The 19,715-nt window shown below is 38.4% G+C and overlaps 1 protein-coding gene across 3 annotated transcripts in view; it reads right to left on the minus strand.

Annotated features, from left to right (window-relative positions):
- The window catches only part of ATP10D (ATPase phospholipid transporting 10D (putative)), a 113,246-nt gene that overhangs the window by 64,306 nt on the left and 29,225 nt on the right, over window positions 1–19,715 (minus strand). For 2 of the 3 annotated variants that reach the window (XM_020990572.2, XM_020990562.2), the window contains exon 2: window positions 8,341–8,668. The exons of the other annotated variant lie outside the window; for it this stretch is intronic. In XM_020990572.2, coding sequence (XP_020846231.1) covers window positions 8,341–8,630 — 290 coding nt within the window. In that variant the 5' untranslated portion in view covers window positions 8,631–8,668. The remainder of the gene's footprint in view (window positions 1–8,340; window positions 8,669–19,715) is intronic. 3 annotated transcript variants of the gene reach the window in all.

Consider the following 19,715-nt stretch of genomic DNA (forward strand, 5'->3'; position numbering starts at 1 on the left):
GCTTTAAGGCCATGGGGTTTGAGAGAAAAAGAAGAGATTACTTTAAGAAGCAACCATAAATGATGACATGGATATCAGGAACTTATTGAAATTAATTTTAAAAAATTATCTTTATAATGGCTATTAAGATGAAAGCTGTTGTTGGCATACAAAAGGACATAAGGATGGCACCTTAGACAATGTGTATTTACATTTTTTTCATTAATACTCAATGGAATACATAGTAAAAGCCTATCTTTAAACAGTACCCTCCAAATACATAGTTAGTGCTCTGTCAACATATGTTGAGTGAATGAGTATGGAAATTGTCATTTAAAGTTTCCATATAATGTCTTTATCTATTAAAGTTAGAATCTTTCATATAAAAGAATACCTTGTCCCAAATTGAGGTTATTATCTTAACTATATCCAATGGCAGGAAACTGAAACTTAAACATTAGCTTCCAAAATTTTATAACAAAAAATATCCCCTTTGTCTACTTTGTTAGGCAGTTAGGTGGTACAGTGGATAGAGTACTAGGCCTAGTGTTAGGAACACTCAACTTCCTAAGTTAAAATCTGGCCTCAGACACTTACTAGCTGCATGACCCTGGGCAAGTCACTTCACCCTGTTTGCCTTAGTTTCTTCATCTGTAAAATGAGCTATAGAAGAAAATGGCAAACCATTCCAGTATCTTTGCCAAGAAAACCCCAAATAGGGTTACAAAATGACTGAAAAACAATAACAACAACTACTTTGTTGGCCAGGTTTAATCACTGAGGGAGGGTAATGATATTTGGTATCATTATTATTTGTCTGGACCTGTGATTTCATTGTTGAAGAGAACTCTGGTGAAGAAGCTCCTTTTACTAATAAAATTCAGCCTGGGAAGTTGATTGACTTGCCAGTACATGGCAGAAGTAGGATTTGAACTTAAGTCTTCCCAATCACGATGCTGGCTCTATACCATTTCATGCTGCTTTTCTAATAAAAATAATTATTATTATCATTATTGTTAAGATATTTCAAAAATAATCTTTATAAGTCACACTGAACGGGTAATAAAGCTGTTACTTATGCTTCAAATACAGACTGGCCTCATTCCTAGAAAGTAAGTAAAAGGGATCAAATAACACTTCTCTCTCCAGCTTATTAGGGAAAATGAAATACTTTTTTTCTTAAAGAAATGGGATAATTATTTGTGAAAACATACCAAAAAAGAGAATAATAACCTGGAAAGACAGAACAGAAACCTGACCTTTGTCAAGAGAGTAAAAGAACATGACACAGAGGAGAAAAGGTAAAAGAAAAACAACCGAATACTTCGCTCTCTAGGAAATAAATATATTTAAGGGTATGGAGGCAGCTGATTGTTGAACTAGTAACAATCGCAAGGCTTATTGTCTTCCCTGGACAATTATCTAGGACAAGATCAAGACCCTCCCAAGAAATGTCCAACCAGATGACTACTACTCACTTCTGGTGATTCATACAGTCAAAAATGACACTACCATGAGGAGTCCAGAAAACATTACTTAAGCTCCAGAGGTCTTGAGCAAGAAATTTAGGCCCTTAAAAGCATAAGTGGTGCTTTCCTTACTGATGCCAACTGAAGGAAAGGGTTTTGAGAGATGGCAGATTTGGGAAGCAAAATGATTCCTTGAGAAGATGTGTTAGAAGAGGGGTTGGATTTTTCCATCATGGTTTAAAATATAGAAATGACAGATTCTTGTTCAGGAATGAAGGGCACCTAACCAAAGCTGGTGTTTGTCTGACTTAGACTTAGAAATTTAATCAAAAAAGGGCTTTAAATAGAGAAGAAAGAAGGCAGGCAAAAATTGCCTGTATCTTTCTGCTGAGCCTGGTTGTATAGAGGATAGCTACCATATTGGAAGAAAAATATCCAGAAATTCACAAATAAGTCCCAAGGACTGTGTCTTTTTTTTTTTAAAGGATAAAGTATGGATAATAAGCAAAAGGAACTGAACAATTCTAATTCAAGGAGGTAAAGCTGACTTCCTTGAAATTTGAGGAATGATACCAATCACTAAAATATGGTTCTGGAGGGAGATGTCTTACTCAAATCAGTAAGGTCTATTTAAATCATGAAGCAATCATTCAGGGAAACAACTCTTATGCTTATGAGACCTGGAAACTTCCCCTTCAGGTCTTGCAGTCCTTGACTCCTCAGCAGCCATCACTACCGAAGACCCAGCTGTGAAAGTTCTTTCCAACAATATCCTTGTCATCATGAAATGGTTCAATGTCAGAAACTGATATGGTTTTATTCACGAAAATTTCACGACATAAGATATATTACCATCTGCCTTGCCTCGCTGCCACACCATAAGAACCACTGGCCCTTTCCATCTGACTTGCAGCTGAAACCTTCTATAGATGTCCTCTCCTTGAATTTGAAGATGGGCTCCCTGAAAGCAACGACTCTTCAATCTGTCTCTCCAGTGCTTAGCACAATTCTTTACATATAATAAGCACTTGATAAACGATTCTTTTGTTAATTCTAAGGACAGGTAAAGAAGGGGGCTAGTGGTAGCCAGAGTAATACTGCATATAAAGAAGAGAGAGACTCATAGCAGAAAATCAAGGAACCAGAGCAGTAAAGCACGGTAGAATGGTATGTGGCTAAATATAACTGGAGACGAAATAGAAGTGATCTTGTCACTGAATAATATTAATAACAACATCTAACATTTACATAGCACTTTATTATCTCATATCTTCACAGTGTCTCTGTGAAATACGTGTTATCATCCCTATTTTAGTTTTTTGTTTCTCTCTTTTTTTTTTGGCTAGGCAATGGGGTTAAGTGACTTGCCCAGGGTCACACAGCTAGTAAGTGTCAAGTGTCGGAGGTCAGATTTGAATTCAGGTCCCCCTGACTCCAGGGCTGGTGCTCTATCCACCCCATCACTAGCTGCCCCTATTATCTCCATTTTATAGATAAGGAAGTTGAGAGAGGTTAGTGACTTCCCATGAGTCACACAGCTACTAAGCATCTGGGACAGAATTCAAACTCAAGCTTTTCTGATGCTACATCTAGTGCTCTAAACACAAAGCTACCTAGCTTTTTCTAGAAAAATGAGAATAATTTCCTCCTGGAGATTTAAAACTCATGTACTCATAGCTAACTTTCAAAAATATGAAGGTACCATATCCTGTCCAACTTCATTTAAGTATGTATCTATGTCTTCAAACGGAAATCAAGACTCTAAGAGGATTTGCCCAGGGTCCTCATCTACTAAATTACTGAGGCAGGATTTGAATTCATGAAATTTGAGGGATACTGGAATATGGCTCTGGAGGAGTATATCTTGTACAAATCAATAAGGTACGTTTAAATCATGAAGTGATTATCCATGGAAATAGCTCTAACTCCACGTCCAACATTTTATGTCAGACTACCTGCACTGAAGCAGAAATAGATGAAGAATTTGAGAAACAGATGATCAATCAGTGACAAAGGCATAATATAGGAGTAATGAAGACTTCAATTATATAGACATCTGCTGGACTAGTCTTTCTTCTAAAATGAGGGAAGCAATATTTTGTTTTGGCTTGATTCTAACTTTATCCTTTGGGAGGCTGAAGAACCAAGGCAGGGAACTTTATCTTCTATCTACCAAGAAAGTACTGGTTGCTGGGGTGGAAATGTTAGAAACATTCTGGGTAAGTTACCACTCTATGGTCCAATTTGAAATTAAGAAAGCAAAAAAGGCCAGTTATTGTCCAGCACACAGAGGAATGCTAGATTTTGCTAGAATAGAAAAAGGTTCAAGTAATGGAGAGATTTTATGAGTGAAATTACACACACACACACACACACACACACACACACACACACATATACACTGATGAGGAAAAGAAGTAATTGTCTAAAGAGACTAGTGTAGACATAAAAGGAATTCATCAGTGAATAACAGAGGATGAATAAAAAGTATGCAATAGTCCCATAAAAATAGTGATAGGGGACCAAAGCTCACAATGAGCTAAGCCTGGTGAGTAAAGGACATCAAAATGGATTTAAAATCTATTCTGGAAACTAGAGGAGGATCAAAGAGGGTAGGTGGGACAATATAATGGTTGACAGAGAAGGCATAGCTGCTCAACCCTAGTTTGTTGTCTTGGCCATGGAGAAGACTCTTTGGACTGGAAAGCACAGAACAAAAATGGTTGATATTATGATAAATAAGGAGATATTATGAGCTGCCTCTAACAAATTTATCTGGTCCAGGCAAACTGCACTGTAATATGCTGGGAAAAAAATGGCAGATGGGATTGCTGAACCACTCTCAGTGACTTTTGAAAGATGCTAGAAAATGTTAGGGGTACCACAGAATTGGAGAAGGGCAAGTGTGATCCTGGTGTTCCAGTGAGGAAGAGAACAGAGTCTAAAAATAGAGGACTTTGATTCTAGCAAAATTCTAGAACATGTTATTACATGGATGGTTAATAATACCTATAAAAGGAAGTGAGGATTATGAAATGTCAGCATGGCTTCACCAAGAACAGGTTATGCCAGAATACCTTCATTTCCTTTTTTTTTTCTTTTTGCCATGTGTACCTAGATGAATAGATCAGAGGATTACAGTAGGTAAGCTATACCTTACCTAAATTGTAGCAAAGTGTTTGATAACATTTCTCAAATTATTCTTGTGAAAATGATGGTGAGATTTGGGCTAGATTATCTTACATTTGAGTTAAAAAAGATCAGATTCACAAGAACAAGATGTGGGAAGTGTAGCAAACCAGAAGTTATTCGAAAAAAAGATCTGACAGTTCACTAACTGTAAGCCCTTATATGTCAACAGTGTGATATAGCCCCATGAAAAATATTGTAATCTTTGGCTACATTATGAGAGGCATAATATTTAGGCAAAAGGAGAAAATAAGAGCTGGAGTATTCTGCCCTGGTCAGACCATACATAGAGTATTGGATCACATTTTAGAAAAGATATTGAAAAAGTAAAGATAGCCAGAAAAAGGAAAACAAGATGACGAAGGGACTCAGGATCACGACATATGAGAAACACTTGGGGTAAATGGAGATCTCTAACCCAGAAGAGAGAAAATATAAAACAGGGGGCATGATAACTGACTTCAAGAACTTATAGGCTTGCCAGTTGGAGGAGGGACTGGATTTATTCCATTTGGTTATGGTACAAGATAAGAAACAATGGTTGGAAGTTTAAAGAAGCAAATTTAGGCTTGATATCAAGAGTGGAGAGGAAGCTTCATAAAAATGAAAGGTATTCCAAAGTGGAATGGACTATCAAAGGAAGTACGGTGACAATATTTTTAAGCAAATGCTGGATGACCACTTGTATGGTATTTTAGAGCACTGGGCAGTCAACAAATGTTTATTAGGCCTTTAATGGCCACTGAGGTCTCTTCTAACTGTAAAAATTCTAAGATTCTGTGATTCTGACAAACTGGTCTTGGACTAGCTTATGGTAGGGGTGGTGGGACTATACCACGCATAAAGCACTTTGCAAAATCATATAAAATGAACTATCCTTCATGGCATGTCTTTTGTGAAAGTTTCTATCATGACCCCAAATAGGCTGCAGTAGGACTAGGGCCCAACAAGAGGTGTCTTTTAATAAGACTTTTATAAATACACCCATGTTTAATGCCCCAAATTTCCCTAGCGCAAAGCTATTTGTTTTGTGCTCAGTCAAGATGCCTGAACTGGAATGAAAGCTCAGAGCCTCTTATGGACAATAATTTATGGCGTACACAAAGACCTCGTTCCAGCTCGTCAGGCAGTGATCTCACTCATTTCATCTTTCCAGATCAGGCAGGTCCCTTCGTGAGAAGTGTGGTGTGGTGTGGAGTCCACTGGTTAAGGTTCCCTGACTCACAGTATTTTGAGAAAGCATGGACAGTACGGAGAAGCCTGGGTTTGAATCTGTTCTAATACATGGTTGGGTGGCTCTGGGCAAGTCATGTCACATGAGTATTGTTTTGTTCTCCTGTAAAACGTGAATAACGATACCTACATTGTTTACCTCACAAAACTATTATGAGGAGTAAATGAAATAATGCTATATTCATGAGTTGTTTAATCCAGAGTACTTGGGACCAATTCTTGGATCTGCTTAACTACCTATATCACCTTGAACAAGATGCTTAACCTCTTTCGGCCCACACTTTCTTCAAAATAAGGGTCCTAAGCCAACATTTCACTTGCTGGCTCACCATGGCCTTATTCTTTAACCATGACCATCTCAGGAGAAACGTGTACTCCAGCCCTGGGTCTCCCTTCTCAGTCAGTGATCTTTTGCCTTAGATGGTCAGGATGGAGTCTCCAGGATGCTTCTGGGCTGTCTCTTCATTAAAGTCCTTGGATGCAAGGCTAAGGAGTTTGAGCTTTGGTAGACAAGATGGACCTGCTCAAGATTTCTCAACAAAGGAGTCTCATGACCAGATCTGCTTAAGATCTGTAAGGATGATAAATTTGCCAAAACAAATAAATGATCAATTGAAATGAAGAAAAATTAGAGTCCACTGGTGCAGCGGATAGAATGCTGGACCTCAAGTCAGGAAGAGTCGAGTTCAATTTCCACCTCAGATACTAGATAGGTGACCCTGGGCAAGTCATTTAACCTCTCACAGTCTCAGTTTCCTCATCTCTAAAATGGCGATAAAAATTGCATCCACCTCCTAGGCTGTTGTGAGGAAAAATGAGATATTTGTAAAGCACTTTGCAAACTTCAAAGCACTGTATAAATGCTAAATATTATAATAACCCTGTGAAACACAAGTATTATTACTCTCATTTTATAAATCAAGAAACTGAAGATCAGAGAGGTTAAGTGATTTACAGGTCATAGATTTAGAGCTGGAAGAAAACTCAAGGATATTTAAATGCACCTCATCATTTTACAGGATAATGAAACTGTAGCCAAGAAAGGTTAAGTGATTTGTCCAAGGTCACAGTCAGTGATAGCAGTGAGACTTGAACCCAGGTTCTCCTGCCTTAAAGTTCACTGATTTTTCCACTGTACCATACTTCCTGTAGGTTCAATACTCCAGGCAGGTATACTCTCTAAGGGTAAGGTTTACTGAGAACAGAGATGAGGGGATAGATGGAAGAGGCATTACTAAGGCGGACTTGGTGAAACTTGGTAATTGATTAATTATGAAAGCTAAGGAAGAAGGAAGAGTCAAATATAATCTTAAGGTTTCTGATATGGGAAAATAAGGTGAATGATGCAATCAATGACAAAAATAGTCAAGTCAGAAGAAATAATAATTTTAGGAAAAATAATATACAACTCAATTTTGTACATGTTGACAATGAGGTATACACGTCCCATAGGATTGTTTATCTAGAGCTCTTGCTCTCTCTCTGCCAAAAACCCAAAACCATATATATATACATATATATATATATATACATATATATATACACATATATATGTACACACACACACACACATGTATATATGTACATACAGGTATACACACATACATATGTATACACACATGTATATATGTACATGTGTATGTATATAAACATACCCCTCCTGAATCACTACCTTGTTGCGGCTTGCAAAGTTCAATGAAACTATGAGCTATGAGGACAGGTCATAGTGGAGAGCTCTGACAAAAGGTGATCCACTGGTGAAGGGAATGGCAAATTACTCTGGGGTCTTTGCCAAAATAAAACCCCATGAACAGTATAAAAATGCTAAAAGACATGACATTGGAAGATGAGTCTCTCACATTGGAAGGTATCTACCATGTTAGTGGAGGACAGAAAGGCCTGGTGTGCTATGGTTCACAGGGTCACAAAGAGTCAGACAAGACTGAACAACTGACCATATGTATACAGGTATTACACATATGCATGCATCCATATGTATAAACATACATATATACATTTATCCATTTGGATCTAAGCTCTGAAGGTGAATGAGATAAACAGAGAGAAAGTGGAGAAAGAATCAGCTACTGATTCCAATTCATCAGGGCAGGAACTAACTGGGAAGGGACATTCATTATTCATATAATGCAGGTGATTCTTGGGGAAAAATAGTATTTCCCCTTTAAATCACCAAAACAATAAAGGAAGGCTGAAGGAGGGAAGCACATTTATTATGCAGGTATGCTTCCCCATAACCTGTCAGACCAGGATTATCTATAACACCATAGCTATCAGATGATAATCTGAATCCAAGAGATTCCCATTATACCACAAAGATCTCAAAAGAACTGATGATGAAGCTGACTTGATTAGAATCAATTAAACATCGGATTAAAAATTTCATAAATCCCATAAACCGAAGAGAACAATGGAAATTCTGAGATTCTTCAACATGAGTAAGATATAATACCTATGAAACTGCTCAAACAAGTTCCTTGGCACAAAATTCAGGAGTGTATACTTTGTTGTCCGTATTCGATTATTCATGTATGTTCCACAGATTTTCTCATACTCCTCCTTGAAGCACCGCGCACGTGGAATCACCACTCGGTGTTTTCCTGCCAGTTTAGGTGTCTGAGAGGGCTTCTTCCCACATACAAGCAATGAGGAATAGTTGTAAAACCTCTCGCCGTCATTCCTGCCTGCACCAGACATCAGTCGTGGCCAATGATATCTGGCCCATTGAAGAGGGTCTGTCATGTCTGAAGTGACCGGAAGTCCAGCTTGTATCAGCGAATCTAGTCAAACAAAAAGAATTTTTAAGAGTGTAGAAAGTCTGCAAAGGCAGTGTAACGGAAAGCTCTAGAATCTGGTTCTGTCTTTTTCATCAAGTCTTTTTGAAATAACAGTAATGGGCCCAAACATTCAACAAATGGCTTGGCATTCTAAGTAACGCAGGGCGTGTTCTATGTCTTCTTTAGAATTCTTTCTCAAGAGAAGGAACTGAACCGGATCTTATGACCAGAAGTCTCAGTTCTGGTGGTCCTTCTGTTTTCAGCTTTTTTCTAAATTTAAAATATATACATACATATATGTATATATACACATATCCATATATATATAATGAGATCTTATCTCTTAGATGCTGTGGAATTTGAAATAACATATATGGCTTTAAGGTTTGCAAAACGCTTTGTGTATAATCTCTTTTGATCATTAAAATATCCCTGGGATGGAGATGCTATTATTATTCCCATTTTACAGATGAGGACACTGAGGCTGAGAGTGGTTAGAGAATATCCAAAAGTCACACAGCTAGGAAGTATCTGAGGCAGGATTAATGTTCAGGTCTCTCTGATCCCACTGCTCAATTCACTAATGTACCTACCTGCCTCAGGAAACTATGAATCATTTCCTCTTGGAAATTTAAAAATCAAATACTGATAAATAACTTCTCAAGCATCTGAAAGCACCATAATCTGTCTAATCCCATTAAATTTATTTTTGTCTTCAAACCCCAGCCAACGTTTATAAAAAGGCATTCCACTGTAATTAGATTATGTGCTTCCTTTTCACCTTCATAAATGCATGACTCATCCAAGATATTTGATTAAACACCTCCTGCTTAATCAAAGATTTTATAGAAAAAATGTGAAACACAATGAAGAAAACCCAAAATACCTCATACTAAGCAAGACGTCAGAGTTCAAATGAAAGGATTCCTAATGCAAATCTGGGGTAGGGAATCATAAAAAGCTGTATGTGACAACATGGTACAGGAGAAAGGGAATTAATTGGATCTGGAGTCAGAGATCTTGGGTTCACCTCTGATCTCTGAAGCTCACTCACTGTATCACAATGGGCAAGTCAATGCATCTCCTCCACATGCAGTTTCCTTATATGTAAAACAAGGGGGTTAGAATAGATGGTCTTGGATATATGCTCTGATGATTTTATACATCAGAATATTGGATCAAACATATGTGACAGTTATCACCGTTCAAAAAGAGCCCCTAGGGGGCAGCTAGGTGGTGCAGTGCATAGAGCTCTGGCCTTGGAGTCAGGAGGACCTGAGTTCAAATGTGGTCTCAGACACTTGACATTTACTAGCTGTGTGACCCTGTGCAAGTCACTTAACCCCACTGCCTCACAAAAAACCAAAAAACATTTAAAAAAAGAGAAAAGAAAAAGAACCCCTATATATTCTGGCTTCCATGTGTCTTACGAAATTAGACACATTTGTACAATGTTGTTATAATATAAAGCCTATCCATGTTATATAGGTATTTGCACACATAAATGTTATAGATCTGTTATTATATATCTATATCTATATATATCTTGAGATATAGGATACATACTATTCTGTGTGTAATTTCTCCTTGTTGTTACTGTTGTTTAGTCACTTTTCAGTCATGTCTGACTCTTCCTGACCCCATTTAGGGTTTTCTTGGCCAAGATACTGGAGTGGTTTGCCATTTCCTTCTTCAGTTCATTTTACAGATGAGAAAACTGAGGCAAACAGGGTTAAGTAACTTGCCCAGGATCACAGAGGTAGTAAATTTCTGAGGCTGGATTTGAACTCAGGAAGAAGAGTCTTCCTGAACTCCAGGCCTGGTGCTCTATCCACTGCATCACGTACCTGCCCCATATATGACTACAGACATAAATTTTAAGGTACACATTTAAGTAACACTAGGAGTAGACAAGATCACCTTGAAATGATGTATTTTTTGCTACAGGCCCAAAGTCTTTTTAGGATTTGGGTGAAAGCAAAATAGCTAAGATACTAATAACTTCAAAAAAGTAAGAAAAAAACAGAAATGTTAAAACTTTATATTATGTAGTCACATCTTCATGAGTCTCATCTATTTTAATAAATGCTAGCACAACATTACAGCAAAGGTTGTGCTTTACAGAAGATTTTCATAGCCTAGTTTTTAAACATTCCTGGAAACCATTAAAAACTTTAAAAAAAAAAAGGGAATTCAGTTACAATTGAAAGTTGGTTGTTAGATTAGGAACACTAGAGGGACAGAGGTTATAAATTTTATTCAATCCGTGCAGCTTCTAACATATCGTTCATTTTAGGCCACATGAGGCCTAAAGTCAATAAACTTTTTTTATTTGTTTGTTTTATGTGTCTACTACATATAAAAATGTTGTGTTAGGCACTTGCCTGGAGAGGAAAAGAGATATTTATAAAGATAAACAGGCAAAGTCTCTACTTTAAAGAACCATGGAGCCTATTAAAAGATAATACAGTTGATAGAACAAATATTTAAGAACAAACAATCTAAAAATTATCTGGCTCTGTTATTGTTTGTGAAAGCCTCTCACTGGTTCCACTGAGAACCTCAGGCTAGCATTTTGAGAATCACTTAAAAATACTAGGAAGCAATTAAGTCTGAGTTTGGGTCTTCTAGTCTACTCAATCACTATATATACCTATTCCAAGTGTATGTATGTGTGTGTGTGTGTGTGTACACACACACACACACACACACACACACACACACACACACAATATTTCCCCTATAGAGAAACTATGTTTGGCCATTTCACTGCCAGACACAATATTTTATAGTTTCCTTGTCTGCCTGAGACACCTTTAATTTGCCAATACTTACAATTTTCCTCCTGAGATTTTTGATGAGGGGATTTCAGGGTGTGGTACAGAACCAACAGCTGGATATGTAATTCAATTTACTGCCAACCTTGGCCACTCATTAGTGTCAGATAGTCTCATTTCTTTTTTTTAACTAAGGAACTGCAAACTGCCCAGAGTTAAATAATCACTAGCAAAGTTAATTAACATTTAGATCTACCGTTTCTTTCTTTTTCCCAAATATCTCTCCTGTCCTCGAAAACTTCTCCTTAGTTTGAAAGAACTGATTCATTCTAGGAAGCCAAGTGAATTTTGTATATTTGGGAGAGACAAAAAGCAAGTAAAGAAGGCTGAAAGGGATTACTTAAATGTGGAATTTCTTTTCAATTTTCAAGTTTGATATTTAATGAATATTAAATTCTGCATCCAGAAAATGAAGCAAGCACCTGTCTGGCTTAGGATCTTCCTACAAGACATACGCTATATTACAGACATGAGAACCCTGTACCTGCAGCTCAAGGAATGGAGGAGGGTAACAGACAAAAGTGTGAGGGGTCAACACAGATTTGGGGAGAAACAGAAGAAGGAAATGGAACTTTCTTTCACTGGAGCCAGGAGTAAATAACTTGCCCACTCTTCTAATCTAACTGGTTTGCCCCAGCAAGAACAATGCGTGTACAGAAATTAGAGAAATTTCAGTTGGCAGCAGCGCTTTCTATTTAAAAAAAAAAAGAGTTAGTAGTGACAATAAGAGTACAGGAGAGGAAGCAGGGGAGTTTTCTTTATTTTCTTCCAGATATGAATAGGACAAGCTGCACATCTATCTTAGACAGATATTGCAGATGAACAATGAACTGGACCCAAAACTGAATAAGAGGACGAACGTGACCAGATTACATCTAGGAAACTGTGCAGCCCTTTGAATGACCCCGAGCTTTTCCTTGAAATAAAATCACAATCACACATACAGATGCATGCACATACAAACATATACAAACCAACACTGATGTTGTTTCAATGACAACAGGTGCAAATCACATGTTAGTACAATCTCAGAGGAATCAACAGTGTGAGTTACCAGGACAACAGAGTGGGTGTAAATAGGCTAATTCACATTACCAATGAAGAACTTCATGGATAACATGTCATACAAGATATTTAAAAAGATGTATAACTAGAAAAAAGGGAAGTGGGCTGGTCACATACCAAGACACAACACATGGGAACTCCACATGCAAGAGATAAGATGAAGGCACCTGGCATATCATGTGACCTCAAGGAGGACTTAATGGGGAAATAGACAAAAGTTGTTTGGAACGAGGAGCGGATGAGTTGCTATCTAAACCATATTAGGAAGCATCCACATCACTGGCATTGTGGATTGACTTAATATTGAGGTATCACAGCTAAGGAGCAGAAAAAAAATTCACAAGTAGAGAAAAAACGGAAGAAATATATAAATAAATATGGTATGCTCTGCAGCAAGGTGGCACAGTGGATAGAATGTAGGGCCTGGAATTCAGCAAGATTCATCTTTCTGAATTCAAATCTGGCCTCAGACACCTACTAGCTGGGTGACCCTAAGCAAGTCACTTAACCCTGTTTGCCTCAGTTTCCTCATATAAAAAATGAGCTGAAGAAGGAAATGGGAAACTACTCCAATATTTTTGTCAAGAAAACCCCAAATGAGATCATGAAGAGTAGGACATAACTAAAACGCTTCAAAGACCTCACCAGATCATTTTAGTAAGATGCTTTTAGTATTGTTACAGTTCTACATTTTTGCCTTTTCCTGCCATCTACTTTATATGCATCAGAGGGCACGGTTAGATTGTTCTCAGTGCATGTGCCTCTGTGTCTATCTTCCAACATAGGGCTTTTTAGCACATGCTGTTATAGTAGCTTTTTATGCTCACCACAATTTGGTGAAATGAATGGTCCCTGACCCAGTTCATCCATGTACCACTTTTGGAATACCTACACACCTTTGCTTCCATAAAAATATGGTATTAATTTATATAACATTATTTATTTCCTAATAAGGCAACTAGGACATGCTATATTAAAATAAGAAGTGATTATTGTGTTCTTTAGTCATTTTCAGTTGTGTCTGACTCTTTGTGACCCCTTTGGGTGTCTTCTTGGCAAATACACTGGAGTTGCTTGCCATTTCCTTTTCCAGCTCAATTTACAGATGAGGAAACTGAGGCAAACAGGGTTAAGTGACTTGCTGACGTTCAAATGGCTTAAGTATGTAAGGATTGGATCTGAACTCAGGTCTTCCCGACTCTAGGACTGCTGCTCTATCCACTGTGCCACCTAGCTGCCCATGATTATGGTAGGTGACTTAATAAATGGAATAAAAAATCTGAAAAGCAGGTAAATGATCACACATGTGTACACATACACAAACCCTGATGAAATATACCTTGGTCAAAAGCAAACTAGTGCTCAAGAAGGAAAAAGTATTCAGAGATTCAAAACTATTAAATTTGCATCTGGATTAGTGTCTGCTTATACACCACAGATACTTACATTCACCCTCATATTGGAAAGGTGTCATCAACACTTCTGAGGCCTCTTTTGCTTCAGCTGATGCACTGACACCTTGGGTATTCTAATCCAAATGTTATTCCCAGTACCTAACCTTGATTTCCCTTTTTATTCTGATTTGAACAGAGCTGGGCGTTGCTCCATATTGCCTGATGTTATGTAATATAGTCCACAAACCATAATTAAACAATGCTACAAAACCAAGACCCTTAAGTTAACCTATTAATATGATGCATTTTATTTTCAAAATTTCCTACACCCCTCCCCCCGAGTCAATATCATATAGATTACGAGCAATCTTTCTTCCATTTCAGGCAGAGATTTTTCTAACCAGAAAGCCACCATCAGCCTCAGAATTAGAGGTATGGTCTTCATATAGGGTATCTTTTTTATAACTTGCCTCATGCATAAAATTTCCTCAGTCATGTTTCTGATCGTCATATACAGATGTGGTACTTGGAAAATGTAATCTATGCCAGTAATATTTGTAGCTTTCAGTTAAAAGATTAATTCTGCTTGCATATGTCACTTATGTGATTTCACAGGCAATAATAAAATGTACTACTTATATAGTACACACCCATGTGCAATTATAATTAAATAATCATAATACCATCAGGATCATAAAAAAGATTCTGGTTCCAGATAAACACGGGATAATATTAAGTCATAGGCCTCTGGGTAGCATTTGCAAAGTATGGGCATGCGCATGAGTTGAATTAGACAGCAAATAAGGCGCAATTGTAAAACCACTGTAATTCTGTGTATCACCCCAAAGGTGCTACAAATTATATTAAAATGCCAGTTAGCTGATTTTTAGCAGAAAGGAAATGACACATTTTGAATCCAAGATGTGACCACAAATTGGAAGTAACTATTTCTCTAGGGCCAAAATGAAATTAATTTGGGAGGATAAATCAATTGACAAATATTTTTAGGCACTACGCGCCAGGCACTGTGCTAAGTACTAAGAGTATACAGACAGAAATGAAACAGTTTTTGACCATCAAGGAGCTTCTGTTGGGGGACAGAACATGGACTTGTACAAGTCTATGCAGAATATATGCAAAACAACGAGCAGCTAGGTGGCACAGTAGATAGAACTCTGGCCTTGGAGTCAGGAGGACCTGAGTTCAAATATGACTTCAGACACTTGACACATACTAGCTGTGTGACCCTGGGCAAGTCACTTAACCCTGACTGCCACACCAAAAATAAATTAAAACAAAATAACAAAACAAAACAAAAAAACCAAGAATATATACAAAACAAAGACAAGGTTATTGGTTATTTGAGGATGGGCACAAGAGCTTTAGAATCAGGAAAGGCTTCAAGTGGAAGGTGGCACTTAAGCTGAGTATTAAAGGATTCTAAGAGACAGAGGTGAGGATGGAATGCATTACACTTCCCAGGCATGGAGGACAGCCAATGCAAATACAAGAGATGGGAGACTGAATCACGTGAGAGAAGATCAGCCAGAAGTCGAGTTTGGCTGAACCACAGTGAGGGAAGAAGAATGAGATAAGATGAGGCTTGTCAGGTAGGTCTGGGGCTTGAAGGACTTCACTGACAAAAAGACACGTTTTTATTTGATCTCAGAGTAACTGAATTATTGAATAGGGGAGTGACATCACTAAGGAAAATCATTTTTGGCAGATGCATGGATAGATTGGAGAGTGGAGACACTTGAGGTAGGGAGCCCATTTTCATAGGACGGTCGGTACCTACTACTGCAATACTCTAAGCAAGAAGTGATGAGGACCTGAACCAGGGAGGTGGCTGAACGAACAGAGAGAAGGTATCAGATGCGAGGGAGGTTTTGAAGACAGAAAATACAAGATCTGGCCACTAAATGGATTATGTCCAAATCTGTCACAATGGAAGACACATCTTATCCAGGGAGAGTGACAAGTCAAGGGTCACAGAAGTTGCTAATTTGGCAGATTTAAAGAATGGTGGTGACTTCAACAGACACAGGGCAGCAGAGAAGATTCTAGCAAAAGGCTAAGTTACAGTTTGGACATGTTGAGCTTTAGATGTCTGCAGGACACACAGTTTGAAACATCCTCATAGGCAGCTGGTGACGCAGGACTGTTGCCGGTGGGGTCCTGGAGGACAGGGACTATTTTCTGCCTTTCTTTGTGTGCCCTGCATTAAGCACAGGACCTGGCCCAAGGCATACACTTAATAAATGCTTGCTGACCTCTGTTATCATCTAGCTCACATCTTTCCATCTTTTTCCACAAGACCAGAAAACTTTCACAGATGCTTTGCTAGAATTTAAGTAAACTCTTCTCTATGTATTCTCTATCTTGGTCTAGGCTTCTTCTTGATAAAGTCACGCAGCTTCTTTGTGATCACTGCTTCCTTTTCTTGAGATTTACTAACCATCCCTTTACCAATGTATTTTGTTTTGTCTTTTTTTTTTCAATTTAGGCAATTGGGGTTAAGTGACTTGCCCAGGGTCACACAGCTAGTAAATGTCAAGTGTTTGTTCTGAGGCCGAATTTGAACTCAAGTCCTCCTGACTTCAGGGCCAGTGCTCTATCCACTGTGCCACCTAGCTGCCGCTACCCATGTATTTTGGCAGGAATGAAAGTCAACCACCCTGGCCTGCAGTTTTCAGACGCCTTTTTCTTCTCATGTTTGAAAACTGGGACAACATCTGATCTATTCCAATCTCATTCTTTATACTCTTTCAAACATCACTGCTGGAAATCATTCCTACAGTAACCAAAAACATAATTTATCTCTGCCAGTTGAACTGAATTCACCAGGGACATCCAGTGCTATTTCCTTACTTATTTCAGGTACCACTATCTGTACTATATGGCCAGATAGATGGTGCAGTGGATAGAGTGCTGGGTCTGGAGTCAGGAAGGCCCGAGTTCAAATCCAGCTTCAGAAAGTTACTAGCTGTGTGACCCTGGGTAAGTCACTTAAACCTATTTGCCTCCGTCTCCTCATCTGTAAATTGAGCTAGAGAAGGAAATGGAAAAAGACTCCAGTATCTTTGCCAAGAAAACCTCAACTGGGGTCGCAAAGAGTCAGCCATGACTAAAACAACACAACAAAACAATTTGGGACTTTTACTTCCAAAAGATCACGTAAAGGCCTCTGCAACTTGGGATCCCGACCTTTCCAGATTTACTGTATTTCATATATTCTTCTTCATATGCTCTGATTTTTAGCTTATTAAATTGACTGACTTATCCTTCTGTATCCCATTTTGTGCTGATCACTTAGCTTTTCCCTTTTCTTCCCTCCTTCGCTTTGCCCCTCAGACTTCCCAACTTCCTTCAAATCTCACCTTTTGTGCCTCCCTATGTGTCTTCCCCACTCCCCCCGCACTTTCCCAGTTATTAGTGTTCTCTTTCCTAGTTATTCCTCTCCTCAGAGGCAGCTGGCGGTACAGGGCACTGGGCCAGAAACCAGAAAGACCTGAGTTCAAATGTGGTTTCAGACACTTACTAGCTGTATGACCCTAGGCAAGTCACTTAACCTTTATTCGCCTCAGTTTCCTCAACTGAAAAATGTAAATAATAATAACACCTACCTCTCAGGGTTGTGTACTTATCACAGTGCCTGGCACGTAGCAGGAGCTATATAAATGCTTATTCCCTTCCCTCTTCTTCAGTTAAACTCCTTGACTGTTGTCTTTGCATCCTGCTTGACTTCATGAATTGTACATGGGAGAAGGTTAATAAGTGTTTGCTGAATTAAAGTCTTACCACATTCATTCATTCAATAACATTTATTAAACACCCACTATGTACTGTGCTAAGTGCTAGGGATACAAAAAGAGGCAAAAGGAAGTCTCTGTCCTCAAGGAGTTTACAATCTAATGGTGGACACAACATTCAAGAAAATATATACCAAGAATGCTATATGCAGGATAAATAAAAAATAAAGAGTGAAAACACTAGAACTGAGAGGGGATAGGCAAGCTTCCTCAAAATCTTATGGAAGTGAATGTTGAAAACTAAAAATAAATTATTTTAAAAAGGATTTGCAAAAACAAAACAAAATAAAACAAAGTAATACTCAAATAATCAGTTAAATTACCAGGTCAACCAAGAGACAGGTGATCTATTATTAAAATTAAGTAATAAAACCTAGTCAAAAGAAAAATCATTGCAAAGTCTCTCAGGAGCTACAGCAGTCACTATCATTGCTAGCATTCTACTAATATCTTACAATACAGATCTTGGATGCTGGAGATGCCAAAGACATATATTTGCTGTTACATGGACATGGCACCCCTCTTGTCATTTGCTATTTTCCCACTTTACTGGTAGCAAATCAGAGATATAAACCAATGAATGAGAGCATGAATGACCATGCCACTCTTTCTATATGCCTCAACCCTGACTACAAATTAGGCTTATCTACATTGTCCATTCATGCTGTTGGTCTCATAAACATGCCAAGTAGTCCAAGAGGCATTTTTTTTCATCCTTTCCATGCCATTTCACTAGAAATTTGCCTGATGCAATTGGTTTTACTTAAGACACCACATGGTTGTCTAGTGGTAACCCCTAAAAACTTCAGTCCACAATGGACATCAAGGAAAGAATACCCCGATTTCTCCACTGTTCAGACAAAGATATCTTGGCTTGTCAGAATAAATATTTCAAGAATCAGAGCAGCTAGGTGACACAGTGGATACAGCACCGGCCCTGAAGTCAGGAGGACCCGAGTTCAAATCCGACCTCAGACCAAACACTTAATACTTACTAGCTGTGTGACCCTGGGCAAGTCACTTAACCCCAATTGCCTAAAAAACAAAAATAAAAAATAAATACTTCAAGAATCTTTGTATTCCTCCAGTGGATCATCTCCTTTAACATAATTTATATTTGATCTTGTTGGTAATAGAGAGTGACATGATCAGACACACTCTTAAGAGAAGTTACAACCAGTATGTTTCAGAGACAGAATTTGAACCCAAGTCTTCCTGGCTTTAAGACGAGTGTAGTCACACCAAGCATTGCTGTTGTTGTATTTCATTCTTCATCACTCCACTTTTAGATTTTCTTGGCAAAGATACTGGAGCGATTTTGCCATTTCCTTCTCCAGCTCATTTTATAGATGAGGAAACTGAGTCAAAAAGGGTTAAGTGACTTGCCTAGGGTCACACAACTAGTAAGTATCTGAGACCAGATTTGAACTCGGGAAGAGGAGTCTTTCTGACTCCAGGCCCAGCATTCTATCCACTGTGCTGCATAGCTACCTACCTCTGCTATTAGAGGGTGGGGAATATGTGACCTGAAGGCCACACGCAGCCCTCTAGGTCCTCCAGTGGGGCCCTCTGACTGAATCCAAACTTCACACATTTAATCCCCTTAATAAAAGGATTTGTTCTGTAAAATTTGGACTCGGTCAAAAGGCTGCACCCAAGGACCTAGAAGGCCACATGTGGCCTCGAGGTCACAGATTCCCCAACCTTGCTAAACTTTTCTAAATCAGAAGGAACACAAGGAGATTGCCTTTTGCTGGCACAGGGGGCTACTCAAAATCCAAATATACCCATAGGTCAAGTTCTACTTAAAAAAAAATAGTAACACTATTTTAGGTGTACTTTATGCTAATTGGTTCTGACACTATGCTTAGGAACGTGATTTTTTTGGACATGTGCCTCAGCCACAAACTAGCTGTGTGACCTTGGGCAAGTCACTTAGCCT

This window comes from Phascolarctos cinereus, unplaced genomic scaffold (genome assembly GCF_003287225.1).
Source record: "Phascolarctos cinereus isolate Bilbo 61053 unplaced genomic scaffold, phaCin_HiC Scaffold_9;HRSCAF=440, whole genome shotgun sequence".
In the NCBI taxonomy this organism is placed as follows: domain Eukaryota; kingdom Metazoa; phylum Chordata; class Mammalia; order Diprotodontia; family Phascolarctidae; genus Phascolarctos; species Phascolarctos cinereus.